The 26,289-nt window shown below is 38.2% G+C and overlaps 1 protein-coding gene across 3 annotated transcripts in view; it reads left to right on the top strand.

Moving 5' to 3' along the window:
- The window catches only part of grap2 (GRB2 related adaptor protein 2), a 71,001-nt gene extending 45,400 nt beyond the window's left edge, over positions 1-25,601 (top strand). For all 3 annotated transcript variants that reach the window (XM_062982910.1, XM_008110729.3, XM_003220984.4), the window contains 7 exons: positions 966-1,069; positions 9,089-9,180; positions 11,890-12,009; positions 13,149-13,320; positions 18,691-18,807; positions 23,031-23,147; positions 24,259-25,601. In XM_062982910.1, the coding sequence (XP_062838980.1) occupies positions 992-1,069; positions 9,089-9,180; positions 11,890-12,009; positions 13,149-13,320; positions 18,691-18,807; positions 23,031-23,147; positions 24,259-24,438 (876 nt within the window). In that variant the 5' untranslated portion in view covers positions 966-991 and the 3' untranslated portion in view covers positions 24,439-25,601. The remainder of the gene's footprint in view (positions 1-965; positions 1,070-9,088; positions 9,181-11,889; positions 12,010-13,148; positions 13,321-18,690; positions 18,808-23,030; positions 23,148-24,258) is intronic.
- The last annotated feature ends 688 nt before the right edge of the window (positions 25,602-26,289 follow it).

Here is a 26,289-nt window from a genome sequence, read left to right as displayed (position 1 = left end):
TTGTGAGTTATACATGGGGTGTAGCATACTAGGTGGACGGAGCTTTTTGGCCATTGCCCTCCAATTATGTTTTGTAGCCGGCTGTCTGGGAATAATGGATTTTCCAATCTAATACATCTAGAGAATACAGGATTGAAGCATGCTACAATATTACTGATTACAATATTTGGGTGATTATATAAGCTGACTCTGCTTTGGTGAAACCAGGTTTTTCAGGGAGAGTATTTAACTATTTATTTATTTATTTATTTATTTACAGCATTTATATTCCGCCCTTCTCACCCCAAAGGGGACTCAGGGCGGATCACATTACACACATCAGGCAAACATTCAATGCCTTTTTAACATAAGACAAAGACAAACAACAAACATAGCTCCGAGCGGGCCTCGAACTTATGACCGGTCAGTGATTCATTGCTCTCCCGTCTGCGCCACAGCCTCGGGCTTTTGTTTCTCTGGCTATTTCACTTGACTGTGCTGATAGTTGATTTCAGGATTGTGACAACATCAATGTAGAATGACCAGAAGATTGGCCAATGTAATATGACCTGAAGACTGAATGGCAATACAATAAAGAAACATTCCCATTGGGACTGGTGGGTCGAGGTTGCCAGCAGAAGATGATGCTGAAGTGTCTACTATGGATGTTGGCATCATTTTCCATTGGCAATCTTGAACAACCATGGTAGACTGTTCCAACTAATTATAGTTTTGTCTCCATACTTCTCCCTTGCAAAGACACAGTGTCAACTCCTTAACAATTCACTACAGTGAACAACAATCTATCCTAAAAGTTTAGTAAGCTTCTACTCTGTCATATTTGATTCCCTTCTTAGGGGAAAGTGGTGTCTGTACCACAAATGGGGAAACAATTGTAGTACAAGTTCAATTTATGCAGTTTAAGTAATTGGATAGCATTTTTCAGCTCTCAACAACTGTTATAAACAATACCCTATCCCTTCTAGTTTATCCCTATTACACAGAAGGCAGTATGGAGGCCACTGCAAAGTTTGACTTCATTGCATCAGGAGAGGAAGAACTGAGTTTTCGTTCTGGAGATATTTTGAAGGTAAGTGCCAAGTGAGGATTTACTGAAGTATTTTTTCCATTAGCACTGTGAAATTCTGCTATGTTGTTATGTCCTTGTAATAACTGCCCATCCTACAAGCCAGGAAATGTGAATTGGCTCTTAAACTGGCAACTGTAAGTTAGAAATTCACTGATAATTGCCGGGTTACAAAAGAATTGATTTTTTTTCTTTTCCAATATTTTAATTTGCATTTTGAAGTTGAGCAAGTAAAACAACATGTTTTCTTTAGATGTCAAGTGGTGGGTGATGTAATTGCAAACCACGGCAAAGGTATTGATAAGGTAGTCTTTTTAAGACATTTTCCAGGAAAAGTGACAAGCAAGCAATATAGAAAAATGTCTTGTTCATCCATATTCCTAATACTCATATGGAATACCAGCATCATAAATATGATATACTCTTTCACATATAGTTGGAGTACGTGAAGCTGTTTTTGAGAAGCAATATTTGAACACATTGTTGAGATGTGACCAGTATCAATAATGTGTTCAATAGATTAAAGAGCCAGAAAAGGTCAAGCCCACTAAACCCTTTTTCCTAAACTACTATCTCTCCACATAGATATAGATATATAGATATAGATCATTTAGACCCATTCTGCATTCACCAGTTCTCTCGAAGGCCAGTTTCAATAAATCAAGCCCTAAACAAAGACTTTGTTTATAATTTTTGCTTTTAACTTGGTTTAGTAACCACAAGAATATCATAATAAAATAGACATTAAAATGTTAATGAGTTTCCTGTTGTGAGTATTGATCCATGAAAATCCGTGAAAATGAAGTTGAGTTTTATTATTTAAAAGCAGCCATTGGTGTGGCTGATATAGCTGTTGCCTAGCAGTACAAATCTTTACTATACAGATTGACAGTTTGACTTGCAGCAATGTAAATATTTGTATAAATATTATTTTGTGTTTATTCTTGTGAAGAAGAAAATCAAGAAAAGAGTTTATGCTGATTGTAGGTAAACAAAAAGGGTTGTCTTTTGCTTGATTCATTCTGGTAATCACATCTGTGTAGTCTAAATATCCTACAGGCACTAGATCCTGTCTGATCATGGAAGCGAAACAGGGTCAGCCCTGGTTAATACTTGGATAGAAAACCGCCAGGTGCTGTAGGTTATATTTCAGAGGAAGGTTTTTGCAAAACCACCTCTTGAGTATTTCTTGCCTAAGAAAACCCTATGAAATTAATGGGGTTGCAATAGGTCAATAAACAACTTGAAGGTACATGCAAACAATTTACATCTGTACAAGGAACTTAAAAGGTTTCCAAACTAGATTTATTCCAGAAAGAGCAAATGTGCCAAACGTTGATGGTAATCATAACTGTACTTTTTTTTTTTTTACAACATCCATATTACCTAGATGCCTAAGGTGCAAAGTTTGAGGGTTTTTCTCTTTATTTTCTCCAGTGTTCCCAAGTACTTTTCCCTCTCACATAAGCAAGGTGTTTATTTTCAGACGGATATATTTGTTCTTATAGTGAACTGTGAGAATCTAATCTCGTCCCTCCCTGTTTTTGGGATGTTCCCATCCTCTGGCCTATTTTTTTCTGCACCACCATCCATGCTTATGTCTACTGTTTTTAATATTTGAAACTCTTTTTAGTGCCTTAGCGATAAAGCAGTCGCCTTCTGAACTGAGTATGATCCCTTCCCCCGCTTTCACACACAGTAGTCAGTTTGGGCACCCAAATGTAGGAAAGTTTCCAGTGAATGTCCCCTTCTGTTCTCTTTTCCAGTCTTATATATTTCAGTACTTTTAACTCTTTCTAGACCTTTGCTGCTGTGTTTAGAGAAACCATCACCATCACTGACACTTTTATACAAGTCAGTTGCAACTTGACTTGGAGGTGCTGATGTTCTATCACACACAAAACACTCTAACAGACTAGCACATGAATATGCAAACAAGTGACAACAAAGATTAAATATCTGGGAATATGGATTATGGCAAATAATGCACAACTCTTAAAAAATAACTACCAGACAAAATGGAAAGAAATTAGTCAAGATTTGCAGAAATGGAAGAATTTAAAAGTTTCCTTATTGGGGTGCATAGCCATTATCAAAATGAATATCCTACCCAAATTACTATATCTATTTCAGAACCTTCCAATAATACGTAATAAAAAGATATTTAATGAATGGAACAAAGAAATTCCTAAGTTCGTATGGAAAGGGAAAAAACCAAGAATTAAATACACTATAATGATGGACACAAAAAATAGAGGAGGATTTGGCCTTCCAAATTTAAAGTTGTATTTTGAGGCATGCACACTTACTTGGATTAAAGACTGGGCAAACTTACAAAAAGACGACATATTAACATTAGAAAGTTTTGACCTTAGACGTGGGTGGCACGCGTACCTTTGGTACGATAAAAGAAAAATAGAAAAAAAATTGGTAACCACTTTATACGATCTTCAATTATAAAAATTTGGGAAACATAAAAATATTTTTATACAAAAATACCAATGTGGATTTCCCCACTTGAAGCTAATCAGAAATTTTTTTAGGATGGACAGAATGGCCTAAATATAAGGAATTATTGACAAAGAAGAACGGTTCCTATGAATTAAAAACACAGGAGGAAATAAAAATTCAACAAAGTCTCATGGTTCCAATATGCACAAATAAAGGAACAATATATAAAAGATAAGAAGACAGGATTTAATGAAACTGAAAATTTTTGGGACAAAATCCTACAAAATGATAAGAAAGACATCACAAAAATATATAACAAGATTTTAGAATGGTCCACAGAAACAGAAGAAATCAAAAATTGTATGGTAAAATGGGCAAGAAATTTTGGACATACAATTAAATTGGCTGAATGGGAGAAAATATGGAACAAAAAATTAAGATATACATACTCCACAGACCTTCAGGAGAATTGGATGAAAATGTTCCATCGCTGGGATAATGTATAAAAATGCTCAAAATTTATGTTGGAAGTGTAAAAAACAAGAGGGAACATTCTATCATGCTTGGTGGACCTGTTCGGAAACCTCAAAATATTGGAGACAAATACATGAGAAAACACAAAAAATATTAAACAAGACATTTCCGATGAAATCAGAGTATTATCTTTTAGGACTAACTGAAAGCATAAAGGACTTGAACAAGAATGATGATATATTACTAACCTATATTACGACAGCGGAAAGAATGACCTTTGCAAAATATTGGAAATTGCAAGAAATACCATCAAAAGAACAATGGCTAGAAAAAAATAGATGAAATCTATGATATGGACAGATTGACCTTCCTATTAAAAGAAAGTAAAGGAAAAATATTAAAAACAACAGATTGGAAGAAATATGAAGAATATAAGAACAAGCAAAGGCCTTGAAAATTCCTGAGGACTCAAATAAGGATGAGTCTAGAAAACCTTGAAAAGAATAAACTTAACAGAATAATAACATGAAGAACAAAGAACGGAAGACTAAAATACATCCTGAAACCTTTATCCCTCCTCCCCCTTTTTTTTTTCTTTTTGCTTTCTCCCCTTCTAACAACTCCCCTAACAATGGGGTTGTTAGAAGTCTCTACCAGGCATAAGCTGTTGTTTATAATTCATTCATTGATGTACTGTACTATCACTTAGTGAAGACCGATGCAGCTGACAAATCTTCCAAAAGTTTTCTATGAAAGCTAAATGTATATGTTTTTGTCTCCTTAAGGTACTTGATGCCTTTGTTGTGGAAGCATGAGATTGCAAATAAGCCCAAGCACTAGTAACATAAGACTCTGTACTGAGCTCAGAACCATCCTGTGCTAGAGAGCTGTACTATGCGTGTAACTATTGGGGGATCTACATGCCAAGTGCAGACAGAGCCAAAACCACATTATCTCCCTTTCCTTCCTGCTTCTTGCCTCATCTCTCTGTCACACACCCCTTCTATCTTTCCTCCATCTCTTCTTCTTTATCTCTGTATGTCCACTACTCTCCTCCTCCCTACTTCTTTCCCAATGCACATCTTCTTTCAAACATCAAGAAAGGAGCCCCTTTCTCACAGCACAAGATGAGATATTTGAAGCAAGAAGTGATTGTTTAAAGCACTGTTAGATAACCCTACCCCTTTTTAAGCTGTCTGTGGAACAGCTGAGCAAAAGGTTGTCAAGGGTAGAAAGTCGATTAAATCTTCGCCTGCTCCACAAGATTATTCCTCCACTCCCCAGTGCATTGGTCATCTTATCATGGGAAAAAGTGGAGAAGCATGGCAAATGAAGCTATGAGTGCATGCAGGTCTAAAGATATTGGTGAGGAATTAGAGATAAGTACAGTGGGCTGAATGTGGAGGAGTGGTTGACTGCATACAACCTACAACCAGTTAAGAGTGGTGCCTGTGGGCTTGGGGCAGAGATTTAAGAAGTTACTCCTGTAACTCCTATGCAGAGGCGGTCCACCCACCAGGCAAGGGAGGCATTTGCCTGTGGCGCCATCGTCGGGGGGCGCCATTGAGGCCCTGGGAGGATGGCACCACCCCCCACTTCCTCTTCCTCCTTTCCAGGCCTTCCTGCAGGGGCGGGGCCGTGCAGGGGCGGGGCCACGCAGCCTGGCCTGCCCCTGTGCCATGCGGCCCCGCCCCCGTGGCCCCGCCCCTACTCGAGGCCAGGGCTGCGAATGAGGCCTGTTTGAAGGGAAGGCCGCAAGCACCGCTGGCCCTTTCCCCTTGCCTTCTGCCTCGAGGGAAGAGGGCAGCCCTGGGCTCAATGGCTGCCGGGCCAAGAGAACTGGGGCCCTGGACTCATTGGATCCATTTACTGCTGAAACGTGAGTAGGGGGGAGGGGTTAAACAGTAACCAAGGGCCTCCAGAAAAACTGGAGCTCCCTGGGGCTCCCGCTCCACCTCTGCCTCACTTTCCCTTCTCCCCCTGCCATCCAGCCCTCCTCCCACTGCCTGGTGCCGCTCAGGTGCATCTACATGCAGGCTCCAAGGCAGTTTGGCACCACTTTCCCTGCCCCCTACCTGAGGGGTGCATCTATATGTATCCTGCTCTGCCCCCTCCCTTCCCTTCCCAGCTGAGCCCTCTGCAAGGCTATTCAATGTTCATCAAGGTGGCCAATGGCAACATTAGGAATTGTGGGGGTTATTGGAAATAATAATCAACCAGTATTTTAAAAAAAACTCTAAATAAATAAAGTAAATAAAGAACAACACTCAAAAGACAGGAATTCCAGACACAAAACAATCAGGGACAGCTAACACCTCCCAACAAAGGATTCCCCCAGGCAAGAAGCAGCCAGGCTTTGAAGCTGCAAGCCTATTTAATGCTAATCAAGCTGGCCAATTGCAATGTTCACACTTGCCTCAAGCAGAAAAGAGTTATTTCTCCTTCCCTGGACATCATTCCACAGATATATGAACCCCACTTGCCTAGTTTCCAATAGACCTCACAACCTCTGAGAATGCCTGCTATAGATATGGGTGAAACATCAGGAGAGAATGCTCCAGCCCTCCGTTTCTACTTCATGTCATGGGATTTTTAGGTGAATATTTGGTATATGCATGAAGGAAAGCCAGCAAAGGAGCTAGAAAAAGCCTTCTGCAGGACTCCCAGCTCCTCTTCCCCTCCCTCCCCCCATCTCTCTCTCTCTCTCTCTCTCTCTCTCTCTCTCTCTCTCTCTCTCTTGTTGACAGTGGGGCCTCCTTCTTTGGAGGCTTGAAAGCAGGCATGGGCCAACTTCAGCCCTCCAGGTGTTTTGGACTTCAACTCTCACAATTTGTAACAGCCGGTAGGGAAGGAGGGAAAGTCCAAGTTTGCCCATGCCTGCTTTAAAGCAAAAGCCGGATGGCCACCTGTTGACTGTGTGGTTCCTAGGGTGCAGCTTTCTCCCATACTAGGATCTTATGACTCCTTAGGAAACTTATCAGGTTTCCTAGCAGTTTGAATACATGCAAATGTGAGTAGATCAATAGGTACTGCTCTGGCAGGAAGGTAATGGTGATCCATGCAGTCATGCCGGCCACATGACCTTGGAGGTGTCTGTGGACAACGCTGGCTCTTCATCTTATAGAAGGAGACAAGCACCAACCCACAGAGTTGGACACAACTAGATTTAATATCAGGGGAAAACCTTTACCTTTTACTTATATTTATTTATTCTGTATGTCACCTTTTCCCCTCTAAAAATGCTCCAAAGCAGAGAATATGCATTAAAATAGCAACAATTTAGAAAATGTGTTAAAAACTAGAAGTTGTGCTAATTAGCATTATTGTTAGGATACTATATTTTATTTTTGATATTACTATTAATGTATACTGTATACCAATAAGCATTAAAATAGAATTAAACCTACAAAGGAATCATTAAAACAAATTTAAAATACATGAAACATTACCCAACACAGATTAATGGTACAAGACACACAAGTGCAAACAAGAGATTTATTTTTATTTCATTAATACACATATCTAGATCTACCAACTCTATTATTCTGTTCTGGATACAACACATTGAGTGATTCTTCTTCAACAAGAAGCCTATTATCTTTGCTATTTATCTCCATGGCTCTCTTCTCCCACTCTCTTTGCACTGGGTTATCTGACTCCACACTGCAATATAATCCAGTTCAAAGCAGATAATGTGGATTATCTGCCTTGATATGGCTGTGTGCCATATAACCTAGAATATCAAGGCAGAATAACCCACAATATCTGCTTTGAACTGGGTTATCTGATTCCACACTGCCATATAATCCAATTCAAAGCAGATAATGTGGATTATCTGCCTTGATATTCTGGGTTATATGGCACACAGCCATATAACCCAGAATATCAAGGCAGAATAACCCACAATATCTGCTTTCAACTGAGTTATCTGTGTCCACACTGCCATATAATCCAGTTCAAAGCAGATAATGAGCATTATCTGCCTTGATATTCTGGGTTATATGGCTGTTTGAAAGGACCATCAGGGCTGTTCCACACAGCCATATAACCCAGAATATCAAGGCAGAAAATCTCACAGTATCTGCTTTGAACTGGGTTATCTAGGGTTCTCTCTCTGGCCCCTTCCACACATAACTGAATAAAATCTCACATTTTCTGCTTTGAGCTGGAATATCTGGCAGTGTAGACTCAGATAATCCAGTTCAAAGCAGATATTCTGGGATACGGGGCTCTGTAAGGGTCCTCCCTCTGGCCCCTTCCACACATAGCTAAATAAAATCTCACATTTTCTGCTTTGAGCTGGAATATCTGGCAGTGTAGACTCAGATAATCCAGTTTAAAGCAGATATTCTGGGATACAGGGCTCTGTAAGGGTTCTCTCTCTGGCCCCTTCTACATATAGCTGAATAAAATCCCACATTTTCTGCTTTGAGCTGGAATATCTGGCAGTGTGGACTCAGATAACAGTTCAAAGCAGATATTCTGGGTTATATGGCTGTGTGCAAGGGCCCTCTCTCTTTGCCTCCTTGTCATGTTGCTCAACTGACCCATGATTTGCATTTCTGCCTGCTGTAGCATGCAGAAGGAATGCCCAGCTTGCCAAAGTTTATATGCCACTTAGGGCCTTTCCAGACGGGACCTATATCCCAAGATCCAATCACAAATTTTCTGTTTATCCCAGATTATGTGGCAGTGCGGTCTCATATAATCCAGTTTAACATCAAAAGCCTGGCCTGGGATCCTATTTTCACACCCTGCTCCTTTGGATCTTAATAATAATAATAATAATAATAATAATAATAATAATAATAATTTGTGTCTTGTCATGACCAGAATCAACGCTTTTATTTTTCAGTGATTGGTGTATGTGTGTGTGTGTGTGGGGGGGGGGGGGGGGCAAAATTTCTGTTCGCCTATACTTGAAAATTACCTTGGACCTCCTCTGCTCCTATGCGAGCTGGGGCCTTTCAGGAGCTATAGCCCTAAAAAAACAACTTTTCCATATTCTGGTTGAAAATATGGAATGTCCCAAACTTAGATTACTGCCAAACCCCATGCATCCCGTAAGCCAATACTAATTCTTCCTTTGATGTACAGATCTTAAGCTCTCAAGAAGAATGGTATAAGGCTGAGTTGAAAAGTTATGAAGGCTACATCCCAAAGAATTTCATAGATTTTCACATTCCAAAGTAAGTACAAACTTATTTTAGATTCTATATTCAGTGTGAAGTGCTGAAAAAGAAGAATGGAAGAACTATGTCACAGCAGACCTATGAGCATGGCCTTCCCTGTATTCTTGCAATATACACATTCTCCCTCTGCCTAGCAATATGCTAGAATGCATCAGAGTTCGTTACTGATGCTTCCAAATTTAGTACTTGCTTCCATTCCTCATCACATCACTGGTTGTTGCAGTCAGAATGTGAGAGTAGGAGTATATTTATTTACATGGTTACAGCAGCTTGATGCAATTTTGAGTATAATGATACTATTCTATAGAATCCTGGGATTTGTAGATATGGTCTTTGGAATTCTAGTAAAGGGTAAGCATTTCTTATCTGGAATTCCTAAATCCAAAATTCTCCAGTATTCAAAAATGTCCACATTTGGGGGGGGGGGGATGAGATAGTGACACCTTTGCTTTCTGATGATTAAGGGTTCACAAATTTCATTTCATGCACAAAACTATTATATTGTGTATAAAATATATACAACCTATCTGTGCAATGTGTGTATGAAATAGCAATCCCACCTCCAAACTAACTCAGTATGTACACATATTTAAACACAGATATTCCAAAATCTAAAAAATGCAAAATACTTTGCGTCCCAAATATTTGGGATAAGGGATACTCAATACTAAATCACATTACAAATCTCAAGGTTCCATAAAACTAACTGGGAAAATTTGAGTGGTGTTGGACTACTATAACTATGTAGTGTAGATATGATTTAGTAACAGATAGATCTGAATGAGTTCCATGGCTCAACCATTAGGCAAGTCACACACCTCTCAGAGGAAGGCAATTGCAAATTTCCTCTGAATAAAATTGACCAAGAAAACCCTGCTATAGGTTCTCCTTAGGATCACCATCGGTTGGAAACAACCTGAATGCATACGGCAACAGGGCTATGTCTGAATCCAAACCAATTAACAGCCAAACTACATTGCATCATTTTTTAATCAAACGTTTCTTTTTTGAGATTGTTGCACCATAACAGAGAATACATGCCTGGCAGCTTGGCTTTAATAGGCAAGGTGTGTGGCAGTGTCAAGTTTCTAAATACTGTAATCATTTCCATATGGTTAACCTGAAACAGATGTGATGAGGGCCGTTTTTAAAGCACTGTATTATCCTTAGTGTTGCTATATTGTGCCACTGCCATCTCCTGAAAGGAGTTGTTTGTCAAGAAGAGTTCCATCTACTGGCAGTCAAGGTGTAGAAAAAATGAACTTAAACCAATATAGATTCAGTTGAAAAAAAGCAACTAAATGCACTGTTTGCCAATGAACCTGGATCTCTAAAAGAAACTTTAAAACTGGAGTTTATTAAATTAAATGTACTAGAATTATTGGAAGTGAGTTTTCCTTTTTAACAAATGCACACAGAAATTGTTTCTATTTGCACATTCCCTGATTGTTTATTGGAAGAAAATCTCACTGTTTTCTATTAGAGATGCATGCATCCCGTATTGTTACCATTAGGATGATTTATGAGTGAATGTATACTCATAGAGCTAAATGTCTCTTCTAATAGTCTGACATATATATCCAGGTACATGACAGGCATGTTTTCATTTACTGTTCTTGAGCTGCAGAAATGTTCTGTAGTTTGACAGGAGTTCGTTTGATTTCCCCCACCATCTCACCCACCTCCCACAATTCATATTTAATATTGTAAATTAATAGAGGTTAGGAAATGTTGACATTTGTTTTTGGGGTTTTTTTAACTATTTTCCCCCAGCCAATTGCTATGCTTGGTAGAGTTTTGCGAGAGTGGTAATTTCTGAACAGAAAATGCTTTTTCCACCACAGAAGATGATGTAGTTGATGGTTTATTGTATGCAAAATTCATATTTGGGGTGTTTTGTATAGAAAACTGAATTTTCCTCAAATAGCATTTTCAGTGCATAAACTAATAATGTCATTTTCTGTGCCAAAAGAATGCAAATTTTGCACACAGTGACTTCAGTCCAACATCCGCTTAGCTCAGCATAAATACTCACATGTGGACATATGCCATAGCTGCATTGTGCAAATCCCAGAATACATAACAAAATCCCACAGCACATGCCAATTACTAGGTATCATGGTGTAATGCACAATACTTGATGCTCAACTGCAATGTGAAATCACAATGCAGAATATAGGATGCACAATTTTACTACACATTGCACAATTTGCAAAGACTTATGTGTGCATATGTCCATGGTCCCATCTACACTGACCATTGAATGCAATTTCAAACCGGTATTGAAGAAAGTGGTTTTGCAGTCCCAATGATTACATAGGAAATCCTGGAACCATTTTGAGGCCTGGATGGTAATTACACAAACCACAGGGCTTTCTTCTGCACACTCTTGCGGGAGTTTGTTGCCTGGCTCCCTCAGTTTGAAGCTGGCTTCTAACAGCATTAAATGGTTAGTGGAAATGGGGTCCGTACATGAACTCCAACTATGACATTCCAAACTTTTATAAACTTTGGAAATGTGTAGAACTGAAGGAGTTAAATCTTTTTCTGTAGCCAAGGATTGGCTTGTAGAATGAGTCACGGGCATTCCTTCCCATTGTATTTGGTCTCTTTACCTGGCTTACTGCTAATCTTCTTTTCAATTTCTTTTCCTTTCTCACCTGTTTCTCAACGCCAACTCCACTGATCTCTGTCAACGCTTGGCAGCTGGTTCCATGAAGGAGTGTCTCGCCAAAAGGCTGAAAGTATGCTCAAGGATAAGGTGGTGGGTGCTTTCATTGTTCGAGCAAGCCAGAACTCCCCAGGTGACTTCTCAATCTCTGTCAGGTACCTGTGACTTCTAGACTTCTTTTTTAGCGCTAAAGAAAGATTGAAGCAGTGAGAAGAGGTCTCCCACTTGCAGGCATCTAAAAATAGTATACCTTTTTGTATCTGTTTTCAAAAGATTCCCAAGTTATTTTCAATGACTTGTTTGACTTCAAAGTGAGATTGAGATGGTTTATAATATAAAATCTGGCCAATAAAATAATTCAGAACACAGTCCCATGCAAAGTTGTCAACTCAAGGATTGCATCTATATATTATTAATCTAGGTACTAAATGTTCTGGCATTTTTCCGATCACCAGCTTAACCACCCTTTTATAACTTTAGTAACTCAAATGAAATGTTTTATTGTTTTATCACAATTTATTGTGTTATTACTTATTTCTATGGTACATCTCTGGGTTTTAATAAGGTAAAGGTAAAGGTTTCCCCTGACGTTAAGTCCAGTCATGTCTGACTCTGGGGGTTGGTGCTCATATCCATTTCTAAGCCGAAGAGCCAGCGTTGCCCGTAGACACCTCCAAGGTCATGTGGCCAGCATGACTGCATGGAGCGCCATTACCTTCCCGCCAGAGCGGTACCTATTGATCTACTCACATTGGCATGTTTTAAAACTGCTAGGTTGGCAGAAGCTGGAGCAACAGCAGGCGCTCACTCCGCTCCCAGGATTTGAACCTAGGACCTTTCGGTCTGCAAGTTCAGCAGCTCAGTGCTTTAACACACTTCACCACTATTGTAAATTCCGTTTTGATTTTTGGTAGGAAATTGTGTATTGAAATGTCTCACCTTAAAAAAAACTCAGAAGTAAGCCCTCTTGTGTTCAGCAGAGCTTATGATTAAACGAGCATGCTTAAGTTTGCAACCCAAAATTTCTAAAAAATGAAACCACTGTTATAAATGGCAGAGCAGTACAGACAGCAGGGGCCAATGCAGAGCTTTTGAAATATTCTTATTTGACCTTTCAGATGATTTGCTTTGTTGCAGCTAAAGCCACAAAGCCTTGTGGTGCCTTAAAAACTACCCAAACTTTTTTGATATAAGCTTGTTCGTGCAGGATGCAAAGCAGTACAATAGGATTATTTTAAAATGACATAAGCAGAACTCTATTACCAATACATTTTAATTTCCCCTTGGTACCCAGGAATGAAGGAGATGTCCAGCACTTTAAAGTGATGAAAGATGCAAAGGGCAACTACTTTTTGTGGAGTGAGAAGTTCCAATCATTAAATAAGCTTGTGGAATACTATAAGACTGCTTCCATCTCCAAACATACACAGATCATCCTGCGGGAGGAAACTATGAACGAACAGCAGGTAACCCTTAAGGATCTTTCTTTATTTCCTTCTTTCTTTTTACAGTAGTCAAGGTGAAAAAGTTCACACTTTTAGAGTGTTGGTTTTGACGCATATCATTAGAAATTTTAATGAAGTGACTTTGACTATGACATTGGCTAATTTATCAGCTTTTACATGGTCTGCTCCCACGGTATAATTATCCACCAATCTTATATGCTATTCTCAAGATCTTAATTAATTTGGTATCTTCTAATCAGCCTTTAATAAAACATCCAGCTAAGAACAATTTCTTCATTTTTAATCAGATATGGTCATCTCCCTGATTTTCCCTCCAGGAACCTAAATACCCTAAAGGCACCAGATCTCATTTGATCTTGGTCCATCTCTGGTTAGTACTTGAATGAAAGGCCACCATGTGCCTATATTTCAGAAGAAGACACTGGCAAAACCACCTCTGAGTATTCCTTCCCTAAGAACACCGTATGGAATTCATGGGATCATTATACGTCAATAGGCAACTTGAAGATGCACACAGATACAGAATGTACAATCCTTTAAGCTCAATTGTGGCCCAGTGTTTGCTAGAGATTACATAACTATACATGTGCATAAATACTCATACACACACCTTTCTCCCCAAACACATGTACAGACATTGTTTCCCCACCCACATAAGATTTAATCTCCCATCCATGTCTACTGAGATCTTGGGAGGTGAAAGACTCATTATCTTCTGATAGCTACCACAACTAGCTGCAGGAAATAGCAATCTTGGAAATGAACTCTGTGGGTTGGGCATGATTTTTACTTCTCCCACTCTTCAGAGATGATGCTGCTGCCTCAGTCCTGATACTATCTTTCCAGGAAAATCCTCACTTCCTTAATGCTGGCCAAAGGCCCTGCTACCATATAGGTCTCTAAAGATTTTGTTACTTCCCTCCTAAGTGATAGCATAAAGACACCCTATAGCAGCTTGTCCCATTTTCTATTGTCAACTGTTGGAGGGTAAGTTATTTATCTATACAGCCTGAACAGCAGCTGAGGCTGAAAAATATAGACTCAAGCAGACATAATGTGAGAGATCCCTACACATCACAAATATGTGGTTAAAGATTCCATGTTGTTATTAGACTGCCGTATATTAGGGATGCAATAGATGCTGCAGATTAGCACAGAAAGAACAAAGTAAACTACGTAGGAATGAAAAGTCACAGGATGGGCTCCCTGGCTGGGATATGGTTTTACTTTCTGAAATGAATTGCAATCATCCACTGGAAAGGTATGAAAGATCAAAATGGAAAATTGTTCACAGAACTGGATTTGATCCGTTCAATCTGGACTAACAAAAACAGAATGTGTAGCACCCCAATACTCAGTCTATGATCTTGTTCACTGGGGGATTTTGGAAACTATAACCAAAAAAAGTAACATTTCCAAGCTTTGGAGTCAAAATGTAAATATTATAAAGCTGATATATACTAATAAAGAGACTGAGGGAAATGATACAGATCATGAGTTGGGTTGCCAACTTGAATATGGCTTCTGTATCTTTAATAATAATAATACACCTTTTTTCTACTCTGCCCTTCTCCCCTAGGGGACTCAGAGTGGATTACAGCATTTATATACATAGGCAAACATTCAGTGCCTTTACAATAACATGAGAGACACAAACACAATGCCAAAGCTTCTCCTTTCATTTTGGGCATCTGGCGGTGCTCATCTCTGGCTCAAGGAGATGCTTTCCCATTTTCAAGCCAAGGAGCCTGTGTTGTCACCTCCTAGTCATGTGGCCAACAAGATTGCTTGGAATGTCTCTTTGCCTTTTCCCACTGAAGTGATACCTATTCATCTACTCGTATTTGCATGTTTTCAAACTGCTAGGTTGGCAGGGCTGACAGGCAGGAGCTCACCCCATCTCGCGGATTCAAGCTGCCAACCTTCAGGTCAGCAGTTCAGCAGCACAAAGGTTTAACACATTGTGGAGAAAAGAATATTACCAGGCACTGCTTATCACACAAGATAACATACAATTCCTGCTGAAATTCCTTCTTTTTATGCAACCGTTAAAAGTACAGAGTCCCACTAGCTTTCTTCCTGGCAACCCTAAGAGAGAGATTTTTTTTTGGAGACATGTTTTTCAGAGAGATATGTGCAACACTTGACATAGTCGTCTTATTAATTCTATTCTAGTCTTATTCTATTAATTTATTAAATACTGCTTGATGTTGTAGAAGCCCCTTACATGATTTGAGACTCTTAATCAGTTTCTGTATGTTCAATAAGTTTAATTTAAAAATGCAAAACACAACACACTATCCAAACTGCTGCAGAAGAACAAAACCGAAGATGGCACCGAAAAATGAGAAGAGACCCTTTTGTATGTATTGGTGTCAAGTCAGAGAGAACACCTTGTGTTAGAGCTGTAGGTTAAATTTCATTGTGGAGTTTATTTCGACTTTCCTTTCTAATCTACAATAAATAAAAGGGGGTCATTGAAGTTATGAGAGTGAAAGAAATACCAAAGGAAGAATTAAACACACTGCAAAATGTGTTAGGAAGTACTGAAATCCCCAGACTGTTTGCATCCTGATTCAGTCTATGCCAGAACTATGAGGAAATAGCTGGTGAAAGTTTGCCAACCATTGCCAAGGTACAATGTTGACAAGGAGAACATTCATGGTAACTACAGTAACCAAAGCCCGGCTTCACCAGGAACTGGACTCTAATATTAAATTACCAGGATGTGATTGCTGGATAAAGGCAGACAAAACCATTTGCTTATAATAGCAGTGGATTTACAGCCCACATTGTATTGGGAAGAACCGTTTACTTGTTCAAAAAAAGAGAAAGGATGCCCTTCCATATCTGGCAATCACAGTGTTGTCTTCCTAGCCCTAAATTATCCATTTTTAAGGTACTGTTGTAGCCTGCAAAGAACTGTACTTGTCTAGAATGGCAACTACTGTCATGAAGCATTAATAAAAGAAAGAATATTGAGTTAGGAAGAAGTATGATGGGGCCAAGTATGCTTACAGCAGACTGTTCAATGCTGGATATGGCTAAAATACGGTTTCCACTGTTTCTTCAAGTGATTTTGAATTTATCATTATGTTACAAGCATTCTTTTTTGTGGATTTAAAAATAATAATGCTCACATAAACATTGCAAGAGAGGATCCAAGAGATGATTCAACCCCATAACCAGGAAAGAAAGCAGATTATTGTGGAACTCTAAGTTACACAATAATACTTGGATGGGAGACCACCAATGAATATCAGATGCTGTAAGCTATATTTCAGAGGCAGTAACTAGCAAAACCACTTCTGAGTATAAGTATTCCTTGACTAAGAAAACCTAATGAAATTCACGAGGTAGTTCTAAATCAGCAGGTGACTTGAAGGTACACACACAGAAGTCACTCTGATTCACATATTTTCTTGACTTGCTAGGATTGAAGAATATTTGCAGGTTCAGTTGCTATGAAAAAGTAAGCCTTAAACTTAGTTTTGAAATAACATTAAAAGCAATAGTAATTACAAAGCATTGTACCTGAAGACTAAAAAAGCTATTTGAATTTTTTGAAAAACAAAGTATCAGGAGGATTAGTTCTGGAGGGCTTTGGGGCAAAACTAAAAAAAGTTCAGTTAATTTAAAAGCACAGAGGCACACTGACTCATATGTTCAGGAACATGAGTTCAGTTTCCATGTAGTAAAGTACAAAATGTGGATTTAAAGTCCCAGCACCTACCTCTGGGTTTAAGAAAAGAACACAAAGAAGAATGACCTGTCATTACCACCTTGTGTTTCTTTCTATTTTAGTAAAGTGACACAACTAGCTGCATTGTAAAGTATTACAATTCTTTTCTAATTTTATATTATTATTATTATTTTATTATGACACAGCAAACAAGATAGATATGCTGGATATCATATCACAAAATCACAAGTCGAACACTTCCCAAGTGTCTAGGACTGTGTGATGTATTTTCGGATGATGCGCGCAGATACCAGTAGGGTGGCCTTTTGCAGATGACAGATCGTAATTTTGTCAATGTCTATTGTTTCCAAATGCCGGCTGAGATCTTTTGGCACAGCAATATAATAAGAATAAGAATAATTATTATTATCTACATTTCTATGCCGCTTTTCTCACCCCGGGGAGACTCATAATAAATGGCAAAATTCAATGCCTCACATATGTATAAAAATATATCACATATCTAAATCAAAAACATATAACTGTAGATTAAACCATTAAAACTATAAAAAATCAAACATTTTACCATTCTTTTCTTATTATATTAGACATGCAAAACACAAACCAAATCATAAGCACACATATTCCAAACATATTGTAAACATAAATGTTAATACTGTATTTTCTAGATTCTAACACACTTTTTCCCCATAGAAACATTTCTAAAAACAGGGTGTGTCTTAGAAAAACAGGTTCTCTCTCTCTTTTTTTTCTCTCTCTATGTTTGTGTGTGTGTATTATATATGTATGCATATGGCTTTTTTCTATTAGTGGTACTGAAACTGTGTGTCTTACAATCTTAGGATTGATGAAATATGGATATTAGAAAGGCAACTCTTTCTAGAAATTACTATTGTCTGCAAGTAATTTCTAGAATTTGGAAAAGTTACTTTTTTGGTTTGCAACTCACAACATTCTCCAACGAGTATTGCCATAATCCCATATTATTTAAGTTTTGGTAAAACAGTATTGTCACCCAGGCCTTTGGCTAAGATCGCCCATCCCCATCATAATTACAATTATACTCCTCGACCTTTTGTACTAGTCACTCTTTTCCTGATTACTTGATATTAATTCAGGGCTCCTCTCTACCCAATGTGATCTTAAATGAATCTATTGCACTTTATCTATTTAAAATTTGTAACTCATAATGTGCACCTTGCTTATCCGCTATTGCAACCTCATTGTTTTTAATTCGATGTTTTAATACCACGTTGTGTTTTTTCGGCTGCTGTGTATATATTATTATTGGTTTTTATTATTGTTCTTTGATGTTTCATATTTTATTTTATCGTTGTTTTGTATCTGATTTTGCTGTAAGCCGCCCCAAGTCCCCTTCGGGGGAGATGGAGGCGGGATATAAATAAAATTATTATTATTATTATTATTATTATTATTATTATTATTATTATTATTGTTGTCAGTTGTTACCCATCTGAAGTGGCAGTAAAAAGTCTGGACTCGCAAGAATTTTCAGCACAGCTGCCCAGATGTGCTTGTTCAGATGGCAGAAGATGGCAGTGCTTATCGGGGGACTTTGGAAGCTGTGGTCCAAAAGGTTGACAGTTCTAACCTCTGCCTAGAAAAGAGTTCAGAACATCACCAAAATGTTTCCTCTTTCTTTCCAGGAAGTATGCTCTCACAGCAAAAAGGAAAAGGAAGCTGTTTATCATCCTACCAAAGAAACAGGTCCATCAGGGCAGTACAAAGATGTGGCTCACTTTACATCTAGGCAGCATAAGCAGGTAACATAACAAAGGAAAATGGGGTTACCAGCCTTTCCTCTCCATATGTGTTGGTCCCATCATCCCAAGCCATCATAACATCTCTAGACAACATAAGCAGTGATCGACTAGGGATGAAATGTGCTAATTCAGGAGCTGCACTGCCATCTATATTCAAAGTTTAAAGACACTAACTCCATACTTATTTTTACATGATGTTGGAATCACAATTAAATCAAGCAATGGCTCCCAATAACCTCCACACCAGTGTACAGTTTAGAACACATTTCAAAGCAAAATAAAAACTGTGCAATCCTGTCACTTGTGCTCCCCTCCAACAAATGTGCAATGTAGAGCAGAGGTACATATTTTTAAAAAATGCTGAGAATTTTGCCTGATATGGATTAAAGATATGTTTTTTAAAAGAATATAGTTCTTGCCTAGAGCTGGATATGCTACAACAGGTCCCTGTACTATTACATCAGAAGTTAAGAAAATGTGACCGGTGGACTATATGTGACACCCAAGGCTTTTTGAGGTCATTCTGTGCACAAGTGCTGCCTATAAATTATAGTATATTGGGGGGGGGGGGGGCAACATTTTTGCTGGAAACATATTCATGGGTACCTGTGTTGACCATGCAGAAAAATACTACAAAATCCACAAACAGTGAAAGCATTACTAATCACCCAAAATGCACAAAATACATCAGACTAGGTTTCAAGCTTCGCTGGCTTCTTCATTAGGTAAAGATGTTAAAACCACAATGACAAAATGACCGTATTAGTCACAGGCCTATTTGTCTTCTTGACCATGTGGGCCAAATGTTGTTGCTGTATACCTTTAGGTTTTTTCCAACTTATGGTAATCCTATGGTGAACCCATAGGATTACCATAAGTTGGAAAAAACCAACTTTTTCCAACTTATGGTAAAACTTATGGTGAACCCATCAAGTGATTTTCTTGGCAAGATTTCTACAGAGGTGGTTGCCTTCATCTCCCCCTGAAGCTGAAAGAGTGAATTGCTCAAGGTCATCTTGTAGATTTCCATGGTTGAGTGGAGATTTGAATCCTGATCTCCAGAGTTCAAGTCCAATACTCAAACCACTATACCACACTGGTTCCACAAAAGGCAGTTAAAGACAAGTAATAAAATATCAGCCCCATTAGTAAAGAAAAATAACTTGACTTGAGATGCAGGCTGTCTTTGTCCTGCGTGTAGCTAACTGCCTCTTTCTTAAGCAGAGAACATTTAATTTCTCAAGATATACCTGTACTGTCACTTCTAGGAAGGGAAATTAAGTCCTATTTTGATAAAGCTTCCCAAGTTTGTAGTATCACTATATTGTGGAGTTTGTATTATTTTGCTGAATGACCAGTATGACAAACCCTGAATGTTTCCTGGATTTGAAAATACAAAATTTTGCTGCTACAAATTTTAGCAAGAGGAAGCTAATGGAATGGAGGATTCTAGCCTCCAACAGTGGGAAAATTATTTCTTTTGAACAACTGACTACTGAACTGATGCTTATGAAACACTGTTCTGGCTGGTATCTTGGACACAGAAATATCCCTTGAGTGATAGATGGTGGAAAAAATCCTTTAGATCGCCACAAAACTACAGTATATCATATCTATGGGTTGGAGTGTTTGCTACACCATATGTACACAACAGCACTTCCTGAAAGAAAGGGGAAGAAGCTGAATCCCATAAAACAATACCAGCTATGTATGAGTCATGTGGTAACATCCAGAAGGAAAATAAATAGAACACACACACATACATCCTTTAAAACAAACTCAGCTTGACTTGCTTGTAACATGTGTAGCAAGAAAGAAGTGACATACCTATCTGTAGTGAGTTACACTGACCTTTTGTGCTGGCTAAAATGCTGGGAAGAAACCTTCAGGGAGAGTTTGAAATGTTACATTTTGTAAAAGGAAATTGGAAAATATTTTCAGAGCTACAAACAAGGACGCTGGAAGATCTACAGGGCATTCGTTATTTTTCAGGGAGCAGCATCTATTATATAGCCTGGCTTTCTTCAAAGGACAGCTGTGTTACACCAATCTTTCTGACAAATGTTGCACCCACATATTGACAAAATCCAACATATTTCACTTTATAATGGGTTCTGCCATTCCCCTGAATGCCTCCCTCACTCAATCTTGATAGTACCAGCATCAAAGAACTGACATTAAAAAAGTTAAAAGATGAAGTAAATTTAATATGCTAGAGCAGGGGAAAGTAATGAGAGCTCCAGAAATGCATGGCTTTTACACCAGGAGGTGAAGGAAATCCGTGGTCCCCCAGGTGTTGGTGGACGACAACCATCTGTAGCCCTACCCATTGTGACCAATTAGAGGTAAAATGGGAACTACATGCTCCTTATCCTTGTTCTATAAGGCAATGAACCAAAATGGACATGTATAGATAAAACCATTATGGGATGGCAAAACTCAATGACAGGATGGCATTATGTAATTTTCAGCACTGCCACTCCTGTGCATCATTGAGTTTTATAGACTGGAGAATTATGGGAAAACTTTATAATGAGACAAGAACCAGTTTTCAAAAACAGAGATTTATTACTTATGAAATTATTAAAGCCACCAGAATTCTAGTAAGTGAAAAAAATCCTATCTCTTGTATTAACTTTAGAATTAAATATTTCACTGTTAAGCTCATAGGGAAAGTTGGGAGCTCAAAAATAGCTGCCTTTCTTTTGTAACTCTTCTATACTTCCTATTTGTCCAATACAAATCTGCTGTCTGTTAAACCTCCAGTTCTACCTGAAGAGGTGGTATTAAGAAGCTGCAGTATCTCAAAGGACTTCTTGTTGCCTTCATGAAATTCATGATGCAATATCCGTTGCAAGCTCAGTTTACTTTGTAAACCAGAAACCCAAAATATTGGTAGCAGAGTGTACATGTAGAAAGAGAGAGAGACCCTTTCTTCTTCTCAGAATGCACAGGTTGCCAAATACACACTATCTTGCTTATCTAATAAAACAAAAGTCAAGGTGAGATGTCAAAGTCATGTGAGATTCCACATTTTTGGATAATCTTAGCCAATCTTCCATCAGAACCTTCAGCCTCAAGTGACATGTAAAGACAGCAGAGTTCTGAAGTAGATATCATGAGGCTTCCCAGATATCATGCAAATCCCAGTAACTGTAAGCCAGCAAGGATGATGGTGGGGGATGCTGAGAACTGCACTCCAACCACAATTGGGGTTTAAATGATTCCAAGCCTTGGTCTACAGAGCACCAAGAGCTGTCTAACTGTATTCTCAATGAAGATAAATTATTTTATACAGCAATGGGGAAGCTTTTGACTTTCTAGATTTTGATGGGATTTCATTTTCCAGGATCCCAAGCAAACATACCCAATATCAAAAGATTGCACGAGGACTAGTCCAAAATATTTGAAGGACAAGCGTTCTCCAACTCTGATCATGTGGCTTCCCTGCATGATTTATTTACTGTTTCTTAGGGATGAATTGGGCCAGCAACTAATTTAACTGGTAGCTGCCATATAAGACAACCTACTTAGTGTAATTTCTGCTGATTGCAATTAATATAAGGTAAATTCACAAGCTGATAAGAATCCAAAGATTTCTTCCACATTCCAGCATAGCATTGTAGACAAGGACTCCCAAACATGGGAGCATCTGCCTATTAAATACTATGCATCTGCAATAAAAATATTTCATTTAAAAAGACATTGCACCACACCTGGAAGGGATGTATTTCGATTCTGTTGCTTTGAAAGCAAATTAATATTACAAAGAACAGCAATGGAAAATTGTGTGGAAAACCAGATATGCAAGTTAGCTCCAGACCTTTTTAATTGCAAAGAATTAGACTGTAGACAAAGATTTTGATTACAGATTAAAGCGTCTTCAGCCTCAAGGAAACACTGGAAAGAAATTTCCCATTTTCTAACTCAAACTGAAACCTCTTTAATTATACAAATAACAATGTCTCTACACACAATTCAGATTCTTTGAGCACGCCGAAGATAGGAGCTTTATCAAATGCTTCCGGGGAGCTGATCTTATTATTATTGATCTGGTTGTATTCCATTCTACCTCATAGGAGTCTAAACACATTGAAAAACACATCTGAAAAGTGACATCTAAAAAAATACAATAAACCAACAATCCAATAAAGAGAAATTTGAAATGACTAAAATGTATCTTGGAGTACATACATTGTTATTTTATTCCATTCACTTTCTAGGACAGGCGTGGCTGGAGTCTGGATATTCAAGATGGGCATAAAAGCCAACGAGACCTTGGAGAAGCAAGCACACCATCTATGTCCAGGAGACACACTGATCCAGCACAACAGCCACAGGTACTGCGTAGGTCTGCTATTGTTTTGAGTGGAAGACAAGACTCAGAGAAGTTTTGTTCAAAGATTTAGAAACAAATATATTTTGCATATTTCACTTGGAAACAAAAGGGATGCTATGCAAAATGTATGTTGCTCATCAGGAATGGGGTTTTAAGATCTCTAGTGGAAAATGAATAATTATACAATGTTGAAAATATCACTGTGGCATAGTTCCATTTTAATAGTTTATGCAGTGCCCCTGGATTGTACCAGAAGGACTGCTGAGAAACCATCTTTCTTGCCTTGGGGGAACTGAAGCAGACTTGACTTGCTGAACTGTCAGCATCTTGCTCTCCATGGTGGCCCGTCCTTCCCCCATCTGCCAACAGAAAGGCAGCTGGGAATGATCTCACTTGCCTTGAAGGGACAGAAGGATGGATGTTCAAAAAGCAACAAAAGAAACAACATGAGAAAGATTAGAGGAAACCATCAATAGACCACAAGAAGACTGGAATGTAAACTTGAATACAGTTGCTTCCAGGACTGAATTAAATTGCTGTAATGCATACACATCAAATCCCATCTCACATGTCTCATGTCTTCTAGATCAATAGTATCCGTGAACCAGCCTACAGCGGGTTTCCATAAAAGAAACAGTTGTAGCCAATGGACACAAAAATGGAATCAATCTCCATCACATTTGAGGGGGGAAATTGCTTGTCCTCCGCATCAGATAACCTAAGAATCACTATGCTAGGAGGCAGGGTTTGTCAGTATTGATTTCTGTAAGCAGCTTGGGTGGGTTTTTTTTTTAATAATAGAGTACATATTTTAAAAATGGACTCACAATTTACAGGAATAAGGAAACAAACTGAGAAAGGGGATAACACAAAAATTTAGAGGAATGTAGTATCTGAAATAAATTTCTCAAGCATAATTTAGTTTCTGGATATATTTATGAAGCTTGGAGATGGATATGCAAAGAGAATGCAATTATTGGGGAACATTTTAATTGTGCAGTTAAGATTGCCTGTAATGTTCATTAGTGGCTTATTAAGAGCATTTTATATTATAAGATCTATAAGGTTTTCAGTTGAAGTTTAACACTTCCCTCTGTTTTCTCTGGCATTAGCGAACACGATGGGTCCGTGCCTTGTATGACTTTGAGGCAGTGGAGTGTGATGAGCTCGGGTTCTGCACTGGAGATGTGATAGAAGTCCTGGACAGCTCTGATGCCTCTTGGTGGAAAGGATCTTTACGCGGACAATTTGGTCTGTTTCCTGCGAACTATGTAGGTCCTGTGAACCGGTGAATTCTTAAACAAGGATACTACATTTTATCATCAGCAGAAGAAATCTCCCTGTTCTCATGTAACTGACATAGTTTTTCACAATCATAACATTAGCTATTAGTAGTGATGTTCAATTAAACCATCTTTTCTCCCAATAGAAAATCAGAGGAAAATATTTCTGCCTGTTTCACATTTCCAATTGGCTTGGACCAACAGTGGCACAAAAACTCTTCTTGCAGCAGCTAACTTTAAGATTGAGTGAGGTGTTTTCATTTTTTAAAGGGTTAAGCATATATTTAGTGTTTAAAATATACATATAGCACTTTTGTTTTTATTGATTTAAAAAGTCATTTAGATATCCTCGAAACACCATTTGAAAGGCCAAGCAAATGACAGAATCAGTGTTATCTCCCAGCACACCTACCATTTGCATTGCAAAACGTAGGAGGAAGTTGGCCTCATGCTGCCAGAGGAAAATGAAATATGTTTTTGGTTTGATTTGTTTTCTGTATGTCCTGATTCCTGACCATTGTGAAATTATATATATTCCTGTTTTGTTTTTGTTTTTTTAAAAAAGAGCTTTGTACACTCTTGAGTAGCAAATCCATGTGAACATAGGGTATGTCCATACTGCAAATATATACCAGTTTTGTTTAATAAAGCTTTATGGTAATCATCTATACCATCTCTATTCCCAAAGAATAAGGATTCTATAGTGTTGAAGGTTGTAGAGAGAGAGGAATGGCTTATTATGGTGCCGATATTCTCTTCCCCAACTGGAACAAGCTAATATAACAACAGAAATGTTGGTGCTTTAAGGCACTGGATTTAAAACTGCTGGCAAATGTTTTAGTGTTATGTGTGTATAATTTGTGCATATGTTCTTTTAGGCAAATACATGCCATAATGGGAAATGGTTGAAGAATGTGAGTGATGCTAAGCAAACACTCAACTTGAACGCTTTTTAACTATGCAGTAGCTCACCCTTGCTTTCTCGTTGTCTTTAGCTTTTTCTTGCTAAGTGATGACAATCGAAGTACACCTCAAATCAGTTACTCTTGATTTTTGTAATGATAACAAGCCATGTGCTTGCCACCAATAAGGATTATTGTGTAATATTAATTTGCCCTAGAATGAGATACTCTGTAATCCTGAGAATGTATAAAGTTGTGCTCATTGAGAAAGAGTATGTCTTGTCTTCATTGTTTAAAATCAAGATAGATATTTAGCCTACTTAAAACAAAGAGCAAAAAATGAAGAAAATTGAATGGTCATAAAGGCAATATGAAAATAAAAATGACTAATAGTAATAATCTTAATTGGGTATTGTTATTATCTATGAAAAATGTGTTGTTCAATAATTCAGCACAGAATTAAATTTAGAATAATAGAGTTGGAAGAAACGATATGGGCCATCTAGTCCAACCCCTTGCCATGCAGGAAAAACACAATCAAAGTGCCCCTGACAGATGCCCATTTAGCTCCACTAGTCACTTTTTCCAGGATGAAGAGGAACCATTGGTGAGCACCCTTTGGGTTCAGTTGCTTAAACAATTACAGATCCACCTAATAGTAGCATTGCCTAGCTCACATTTGACTAGTTTGCTTGCAAGAAAGTAATGGGGGACTTTGTCAAAGGCCTTACTGAAATCAATATATGCTGCATCCACAGCATTCCCTGCATTTACCAAGCTTGTAACTTTATCAAAAAAAGAGACAATATTAGTTTGGCATGACTTGTTTTTGAGAAATCCATGTTGACTTTTAGTAATCACATCATTCCTTTTTAAGTGATTGCAGATTGCCTCCTTAATGATCTGCTTTAGTATCTTTCCTTGTATTGATGTCAGGTTGACTTGACAGTAATTGTTT

Source organism: Anolis carolinensis, chromosome 5, assembly GCF_035594765.1.
Source record: "Anolis carolinensis isolate JA03-04 chromosome 5, rAnoCar3.1.pri, whole genome shotgun sequence".
In the NCBI taxonomy this organism is placed as follows: Eukaryota; Metazoa; Chordata; class Lepidosauria; order Squamata; family Dactyloidae; genus Anolis; species Anolis carolinensis.
Note: the sequence above shows the minus strand (reverse complement) of the source record. Positions and strands in the feature narration are given on the sequence as shown.